This window comes from Mus musculus, chromosome 7 (assembly GCF_000001635.26).
Source record: "Mus musculus strain C57BL/6J chromosome 7, GRCm38.p6 C57BL/6J".
Taxonomy (NCBI): Eukaryota; Metazoa; Chordata; class Mammalia; order Rodentia; family Muridae; genus Mus; species Mus musculus.
The window spans coordinates 100269069-100278872 of record NC_000073.6 but is presented as its reverse complement, the minus strand read 5'-3'; the positions used below and the strand labels follow the sequence as shown (position 1 = coordinate 100278872).

Below are 9804 nucleotides of genomic sequence, written 5' to 3'. Positions count from 1 at the left end.
TGCCTATGAGGAGGCCTGTTTATTACTGAGAACGTTTCATTTGGTTAAAACCACAGAAATCCACACATAAATACATAAAGTGCAAATTCTCACAGGCTGACAATATACCCTGTTATCTTTACAGGGAAAGATGAGATATTGACAGAAACTGTTAAAACAAGGGCACAATTCTGAGCTACTATTAGAAAAGTATTACATTCTTAATTCTGTTTTGTCATATTCAATAATGTACACCAAGAGCTTATAGTAATCTATAATATAGTCTCACCATATACAGATGCAGACTCACCCCTCTTTTGTGTCTAAGTGTCTCCAATAACACACATGATGAATCCTAATATTTGACAAAATGCATTAAGCACTATTAAATCAGATGTGACTCACTTGAAAGGTAGAGCTATTGGGTTCAAAATGGCATCTAGACCAGTGACATTAAACCCATATAAGATACATTCTTAGCCTTCCTGGCCAAAACCTTTTTGTGAGCAAAATTACATATGTGGGTGTGTATATATACACATACATACACACTTTTCATGTTGAAAGATGCTTTGTACTCGTCAAAGAAACAGCGTGCTGCATAGGTTTATATCAACTTGACACAAAAGCTAGTCCTTTTAGAGGTGGAAACCTCAGTCAGGAAAATGCTCCCATCAGATTGGCTTGTAGGACATTTTCTTGATGACTGATGTGGGAGGGTTCATTTTATTGTGTAGTGCCAGCCCTGGGCGGGTGGTCCTGGGTGTTATCAGAAAGCAGACAAGCCATGAAGTAGCACCCCTCCATGGCTGGCCTCTGCTTCAGTTTCAGCCTCCCGGTTCTTGACCTGAGTTCCTGCCCTGACTCCCCCCACTGATGGAGTATAATCTCTAAAATGAAATAAACCCCTTTCTTCCCAAGCTGCTTTTGGTCATGGTGTTCATCACAGCAATAGAATCCCTAAGACAATGAGTATTTAAAGGGTGTGCATGCTTAGTAAACACTGCTTACTGGATATTTCAGTAATGCTATTTTTAAAATTGAATTGGAAAATTACTGTTTTATTATCTTTTAAGCTTTTTCCTTTACTATTACCACCAGTTAAATACTGCATAACAGGAGATACTGAATAAGCAAAAGATATTAAAAATAATAAACCATGATCTTTGCTCTCAGGCAGCTGACAGGTGGGTTAAGGAGTGTCAGTGAATTAAACAAAATCAATTGCCTTATACATCAGACAATATTATAAGGCTCAAGGGTAACATATATTGCAGGCCAATTAATCTGGCATTAACACTTTGGAAGTATAGGTTAGGAAGACAGAGAATATCCTAGAATGCGTATTTATTATAAGATCATTATGTGTTCTTCCAGGAAAAAGCAGCAATTGCAGGTCGGGGGTGGGGGTGGGGCTGGGAATTTAGGAATTACGTAGTAAACTTGTGTTCCTTTCTGATAGTTTCCTTTTATTTTTATTTTCTAATGGTTCTGGGGATGTTGTACCTAGAACCTTCGGCATGTCAGGCAAGCACTCTCCACTGAGCGACATCCCCAGCGCCCCGTGCGTCTCTCCTAATGACTGAAGCTCATCTTTATAGTTTACTGTAGAGAACTGAGAATTTACTCGTGACTTAGAGGCTCCCCCATGGGCTCTCATGTCCCTGTGCGGCTTCTTTGGGTTTTGCTCTCAAGGCCCGTTCCTCATCCTGTTCACATTCTTCTACTTTAGGGTTCTGTTGATAGAAAATTTAGAAAGCAAACTCTGGTCACTTTGTCCTTGTCTTGGCCTCTTAATTAATGTACAGGTTCTCATTTTTTGAATAGTTAAAAATAATACTGATTTTGTTTCTACCTGGTACTAAACAAATGCTTTGTGAGAGGCAGACAATGTGCCATTCTCTTCTATTTTAAGCTTGCTTGCTCTATCTATCTATCTATCTATCTATCTATCTATCTTATTGGTCTAGATCTCTCCATGTAGCCTAAACTGACCTTTAACTCACAGCCAATTCTCCTGCCTCTCCAGGGCTGAGATTATACATATGAGTTATCACAACCAGCTCTCTTCAACTCCTTTCAGCTTATGGTAAAATTCTTTGAGGGACAGTGTGAAAAAAAAATTTCCTCAAATTTTTGTACTCTTATTTCCCAGAGCACAGAGAACCCCCAACAAAATCCTTGGTCAGCTCATTACTTTGGTTGGTATATCTGTTTCCTCATCAGTTTCTAGAACAAATTCAGGAAAAAAAAAAAAAAATCATTGTAAAAGCCCACAGTGTCGCCATCTAGTGGTGTCCAGCAACCAGAAATGGGCTTTGAAAGACACTGAAGTTACTTCATATAGTGCATCTCAAATATTCTCACAACAATGAAAATGACAGTCTATAAACAAACAATTCACTACTAAGTTTAAAGCCATCTGAATGAACAGTTAAGACTCGTATCAGTGAGGTAACAGGGTAGTAGCATTTCACAGTACAGAAGGTAGAGGATGCACAGGGAGGAGGGAGGTAGAGCAGGAAAGGTGGGAAATTAAATGTATCCAAGTGGAATTTGTATTTTTCAAGTTTACAAATATCAGTGGGAAGTCTGAGAACAGCAGCAGAAGCCGCAGGAGACTCCCACTTGCGTCTCTGTTGCATCAATTCCAAAAGCAATGGGGGGTGGGGTCTATTTACTACATGCAGACATCACAAAGTATCCAATCTCTTGGACTCTCTTAAGTTACTATATCCAAATGCTGATACTTTATATTTGCAATAAATCTTAACTATCTTATAAAGCTGCCCGCCCATTCTCCCAGATGAACGCCAGTGTGTTCAAGTCTCATACAGCTTGAAAATTAAAGAGAACGCTCACTGCTGCACCCATGTGTTTCCCATTCAAAATATATACAAGTTATTGGTGAGCCAAACTCTAGCTATGGTGTGAAATGCAAAAGTTACTGATAGATCTCTATTCATAATTCTGTCTCAAACTGATTCTTAAAAATGTATTTGAAGGAATCTTTAAACTGCCATTTGGTATATCCCTTAATATTTCAAATATCATTCCATCAAAAATAAGGTTTTAAATAGGTTTCATGATCACTTCCACCCAGGAAATTCTAACCTCTTAAACATTTCATGTTGTCCATTCATTCATTTCTGACCATTACACATGTGTATAGAATGTATTATGATCACAGTAACCCCATCATCCTTCTCTTAGCCCTCTCCTACCCATTTGTCTCACTTTTCAACTAGTTCCCTTCTAGGTCTTCTTTTTGTGTTTTTAGAATCGGCCATTTTTAGTTTTTTTTTTTTTTTTTTTTTTTGCAACCTTATTCCCTGTGGTGTCTTCACTAGAGATAATCAGGGTGCCACTACTGCTTCTTACTTTGATACCTTTAGCAAAAATCCCAATGAGTAATTTATGGTTTAGTAAATGAACTCAATAGCTTTTTGTTTCAGAGTCCAACAATCCTAATTCCTTGAACTTTTTCTTAGAGGTTATACTTTCCAATCTTGGTTTTGTTTCTTTTAATTTTGTTCTTTATCTTCTCTCATTCTCACGTGATTCTGAAACAACACCCCACTAGGAATTGAGCCCACAGTTCAATTGAACCTCACCTCCTAGAAGTGGGCTTCTTTTCAGTGACCACCACTAAAGGAAAACAATACAGGCTTGCTGTCTGAGCATCCTAACAAACACAAGTAAACAGCCTTGCATACAGTTTACCCACCATTACGGTGCATGTTTGCACGTCTCCAGCATTTTTATACCATCATTACTGGCCTTTATATATTGTTTGTTGGTTATTACCACTTTATGATTTGACTTCGCTTCATCAATAATAACTTTCTCTCTTTTTGTATTGCCAGGGATCAAATGTAAGCTTTGCTTCATCTGCATGCTAGGTACGTGCTTTACCACTGAGCTATGTTCCAGCCTAATTCTTTTCCTCAGAACTCCAGAAATTACTTATTTTGATTTATTTGCTCAAAGAGAATATATTCCCATGCTATTGCTGAAAAGAGGGATGAGATAAACAATGCAGTTATCATTCCAAGGTCGAGACCCACAGGCTGGCATGCCTATCTTGAGCTGTTATTAAATTTAGCCTGTTAGGCACCTGTGCACCCACTGTGTCATGTTCATGTTAAACATGCTCAGACAGACTCAAGAATGTAGACAAGAATCAAACGGTCTCCTCAACTTACACACTCTGGGAACCTTTATACACAGCTGGGATGTAGCCTTTCAAGATAAGGGCTCAAATGTCAGTAACGTCACGTGACGATGACTTATTTCTTGTATGTTTAGCACTGAAGCAAAGATATTCTCTTCACAAGTGAATAGCAATCATGGCGTGGCTTTCTTGTTATAAACAGGCTGTCACATTGCTTTAGTTTTCATTTTGTCCTTGGGCCACTGAGACACAGACACTAAAACTGAATGGGCATGTTTTTTTATACCACGTCGTAGAATACATGTTATTTCCTAAATTACAATTTACACTCCTAAAAGCCAACAAAATGTTTTAAAAATAAAACAAAAAATTCTACATGCTACTTTTTTTTTAGCACAAAGCCTCTAAAATAAACTCATACAGGAAAATGGCACTGAACATTAACTAGCTATCATCTATATAATGTAGGACCCAGTTCTAAGACAGTAAGGAAGGAACACAGAGCAGTAGTGGCAACATAATGTAAAACCTATCTTTGGATTATATAAGCTCAACCAAAATTATCCTCAAGCTGCAACAAAACACACCATGGTTTAATTAATATTCCAATCAGTATAGGCTTTATATTATTTATTTTTAGGAAACTAATCATCTAACATCAGTATTGTCTCCTATAGGCAACTTTTCTTAAATGATTATACCTGAAGGCCTTGCTACTGTTATCATAACTGTAGTGTGTGTATTCTGTAAACTATTTGGGGAAATATATAATTTGGAAAGCTTAGACAGTATTTTTCCATTAGGCTTTTCAGAAGGCTACAGAGTCAACCACAAATGACTTTCCTGAAAACTGTTTCGCATTGAAAAAGATGAAACGTATTTATATGATCAGAAATTCCAAAGCCTGATGGAGCATACTAAAATAAATTGACCTTAGTTCTAACTTCAGTTTCAGTGTTTCATAATACCTAAAATTTCCCATTCAAGCACCGTGCTTAGCCTTGTTTAGCTTCTGAGATAATGAGAATGAGATTGGGTATTGAATCAAGGTAGTGTGGCTGTAGAAAATACTTATATCTTGATGTTTCATTTTTTATTAAAATTAGCATTACCTTATCAGATAAATAAATCTGGCTATAAAAATGTAATTAAAAAAGACTGCCAAATAAATGCCATGCTGATGCCATAGGACAGAGTTTTTCACTTATAGGTTATGATAACTGAATCCTAGCAGGAAGACTCAGCTACAGTTACATTAAGCCAAAATTTATTAAGACCTTTTTCTACAACCATCTTTAGAGTGAACAAATCTGTTTCCTATAGAGGAAGCACCTATATAGTTTGGAAGATTTTCCTTAACTATCTGAAAATGGACTGTGTTATATTCAACACAGGAACATCATTTCAGTTCCCACTAGACCCTGAGAATGCACTGAGGAATTTGACAAGAATAAAGCCATGAGGAGTGCTGCCACTACTGTTTTATGTTCAGTAAACATCCGTCTTAAATACATACAGTAAATATACACCACACCAAGGGCACCCGAAACACTGGTGCCAAACCACAGACGGTAACATCTGTCCTAAATCAGAAAACCTAAATAACCTATAAACATTTTTTCCTTCCTTCCTTCCTTCCTTCCTTCCTTCCTTCCTTCCTTCCTTCCTTCCTTCCTTCCTCCCTCCCTCCCTCCCTCCCTCCCTCCCTCCCTCCCTTCCTAGACAAAGAATTACTGTGCAGCCCAGGCTAGCCATAAACTAACTAATGATCCTCCTACTAATGATCCTCCTGCCTCAGCCTCCTAAGGGCTGTGACGGCAGGAATATGCCACCAAGCTGGGTTTCTAATTTGAAAAACAGGCAGGAACAGTACTCCCAGCCACAAACACACAAACACCTTTAAGAAGTAATTTCCTTAACTAACCCTATAGTTATATAATGTTTGACTTCTTTTAAACCATGCTATACACAATTACAAGATACGTAACTAAGCTTAAGCACAGTTCAATATGAAAACTCACTTTTGTACTGTTTGTGATACAGGAAGAACAGCGTGCCACTGGAACACTTTCATTGTAATGACTGTCACTTAAGATTATGAAAATATTTGACTCATATCCAAATATTTTCATTTCAAATGTATATAATCTATTTAGCCAGCTGAACACAGGAAAGAAAAGGGAAAAGATAACTTGGCAGATGAGAGAATTCTAACACAAGGTTCACTGAGTGGAGTTCTTGAAGGTTTCGTTCCATATGTCAGTGCAGAGTCATAACGTACTGATGTGCCCTACACAGAGCGCCAGACCAGTGCGTTCTTACTGGGCTCAAGAAAATTCTCTATCAGCGCGTCAATGAGTTTCTTTAATTCTTCTTCCAGGAAGGTAGTGTCACTGAGGAAAAAAAGACAAAAACAGTTAAAATTCTTATTTTTATAGCCTTAACATTTATTTAAATCATTTCCACTTTTAAGGAAGGCACATATCTGACAGGACAACTAAATAATCGGCAAACAAAAGAGAAATTCACCCAGTTGAAATAAAACAAAGAAGACTCTTTAAAAATTCATACACAAAACAACAGTCACAAGCTAACACTGGACTGCATTACTCGGATGTCTTCCGGCCATGATAGAGTGTGAGTTCACAGTGGCCAATGAATTTTCCTAGGTTAATCAATTTAATAGCTCAGAATGCCAATAGCACGTATTATTAAAAATGGCTTTCTGAGATACTGAAGGACATTCAGTACAGAAGACATTGAACAATACAAATATCTTTCAGGTATCAGAAAGCAGTCCTGGCACTCACTGGGGAGGCAGAGGCAGGTGATCTCTGTGATTGTGAGGACAGCCAGGGCTCTATAGTGAGAGCTTGTCTTAAAAAAAGAAGAAAACGAATAAGGTATTTATTTTAAAAAATCACTCTACACTTACAGGCATTCCCTGTGAATCATCACTGAAGCACTGCTGCAGGCCACACATTCCTGTAGAAGCCTCTGTACCCACCTTCACGGCCATTTACAAGCCAGAAAACAAACCCATTTCTATTACTTTAATAATTCCTCATTTTGACCTAAAATTATTTGGATAACTATAAACTCTGCTCTGAACATGAGAGGTCCTTTTCATCTCCTGGAGAAATACATGGGCACAGGGAGATACAAACTAACACACCCTAGTTGTGTCCTCAAGACAATTAAAAGATAAATCGTCCCCAAAATTCACTGGTCAGTGAAGGACATAATCAAAAGGACATAATCAAAATCAATTAAATAACTTTTGGAATGTTCATTAAAAAGATCAACAATTTGTGACAAACCGAACCCATGTTTTTAGAAAATGAACTGGCAGATTAAGCAAAACCATGGCAGATACAAAAAACAAGATTTAACATATCATTTCTTTATACTAAAACTCAGAATTCCCAAAAAAGAAATTCACTACAATTTTGATATTCAATTCCCAGCGATATAGCTTCTTTGGGGGAAAGAGTCTGGCAGTTTCTCAAAAGGTAAAACATATTTACCTTAGGGCCCAGAAATCCTACTTCTACATATATTTCCAAGAAAAATGGAGGTATACACCACACAAACTCAGTCACAATTGCTCATAATTGCACCATTCTAATAGTTTAAGAAGTAATCACCTGCATGTCCACTAATGAGGGGAATAGTTGGGGACAAAGGATGATTTTAGCCACTAAAGACCACATAATGTCTTCTTTCATTTATAAATAAAATGTCCTGTTACGGGGTAAATCTGAAAAGTCCCTTACAGACTCAGGTGATATAGATGCGATCTTGAGATATCGGTGCTATCTGGGGTAGAATGTACCTGACGGAAATAGGCCCCTGGGCTATGCTTTTGAAAGTTTTACCCGATCTCTTCTTCCTCCACATGTGACACTATGTTCATTCTTGTCTTGAGTCCAGACAACTGTGAATCAAAACCTCAAAAAGCATGACCCCAAATAAACCCTCCCTACCTCTTTCAGAGTGTTGAAAACATGAAGAAAAACCAGCATAAGCAGAACTTAGAAAAGGACAGTGGACCAGTGCCTGCTTAGGGCTGGAAAGAACCTCTAAAGGAACTCTTTTTAGAGTTATAAAAATGTTCTAAAGTTGATTGTAGTGATGGTTACACAGCTAGAGATATTAAAAACCACTGAATTTTACACTGATATGTGTGAACTGTACGGTATGTAAGTTATATCTCAATAAAGCTTCTACATATATATTCAAAAGAATCAACTCTCACCTCTGGCCAGGCGATGCACACATCTCTGCATAATACTTTATCTTCGGTTCTGTCCCACTTGTTCGGAGAGTAGCGACACAGCCGTTTTGGAAGGTAAATGTAATCATTTGGCTGTTTTTACTCACAGGCAGTACCTATTCAAAATGCAATAGTTTACACCTATATCTTCATTTTCAAGAACTATAAAATATACCACAGTTGCAGGAAGTAGCTAAGGTATCTAAGTCACAGAAGCAATGTGGACTGGTCATTGCCAAGAGTTGGGAGATGGGTGTGTAAAGTTGTTTAATGAGTACAGAATTTCAATTTATCAAGGTTAAAGAAATCTGTTATATAATAATATAAGCATACTACATGTTTTGAAATTTAAATGAAAAAAGAGGACATAAAGTCTTGAGGGAGATGGGTTGGTGGATCCCAGAGAGAGTTGGGATGAGGAACCGGGGGTGGATAAGATCAAAATATGTCGTATACATGTATGGAATTTTCAAAGAATACCAAAATTATTTAAAATGGGTAAGATGCAAACATGGATTAAATACATTATTAGAGTACTGAAACAACATTTGAACATTACAAATGGAACTTAAGCTAACAGTTATCATCATAATTACAATAAAATGAATGTAAGAGCTTATCATGTAAGTGTCTGTTGAGCATATACCACAGAGGTGGGAGCATTGAGAGGTACTGAGGAAATGGACCTGCCACGTGCAATGCAACAGTGACATAAGTAGACGTCAACAAAACACTAATATACAACCCAAAGGTTACACAATCACTCATTCTGTAAAAACTGATTATGGGACCTGGAATTCCAAAGGAGGATGTAACATTTGCCTTAAGTTTTAAGCCTCAAGCATTCTAGGTAAGTGCCCTGTCACCATCAGCTCTTGCCTTAATTAAACCTTAAGTAATGGTGAGGTATGAGCCTACAGCAGAAAGGAGAAAAGGTAAACTGAGGCAAACAAGTTGACCCAAAATACAGAAAAACCTAATGCATATGTGTTTAAGAAATCTTCAGTTCGCTGGGCGTGGTGGCGCACACTTTTAATCCCAGCACTTGGGAGGCAGAGGCAGGCGGATTTCTGAGTTCGAGGCCAGCCTGGTCTACAGAGTGAGCTCCAGGACAGCCAGGGCTACACAGAGAAACCCTGTCTCGAAAAAACAAAAAAACAAACAAACAAACAAACAAACAAAAAAAGAAAAGAAAAGAAAAGAAAAGAAAAGAAAAGAAAGAAAGAAAGAAAGAAGGAAAGAAAGAAAGAATCAGTTTTATTGGACTAGAGGTATGGAGAGCCAGGTTGGAAGCATGTTAAAATCAGGAAGCTGCAGCAGGGCTCTGAAGTCTTTAGACTTCATGTTCCCGTATCATTCACCCTCACTGCGCACT

At 37.7% G+C, this 9804-nt stretch overlaps 1 protein-coding gene across 4 annotated transcripts in view; it reads right to left on the bottom strand.

Moving 5' to 3' along the window:
* Nucleotides 1–9804, bottom strand: part of Pgm2l1 (phosphoglucomutase 2-like 1) — a 51600-nt gene continuing 41796 nt past the window's right edge. For 3 of the 4 annotated variants that reach the window (XM_006508205.2, XM_006508204.2, NM_027629.3), the window contains 2 exons: nt 8412–8545; nt 1–6546 (listed from right to left, as the gene is read on the bottom strand). In XM_006508205.2, coding sequence (XP_006508268.1) covers nt 6444–6546; nt 8412–8545 — 237 coding nt within the window. In that variant the 3' untranslated portion in view covers nt 1–6443. The remainder of the gene's footprint in view (nt 6547–8411; nt 8546–9804) is intronic. The other variant, XR_378271.2, reaches the window with a different exon arrangement.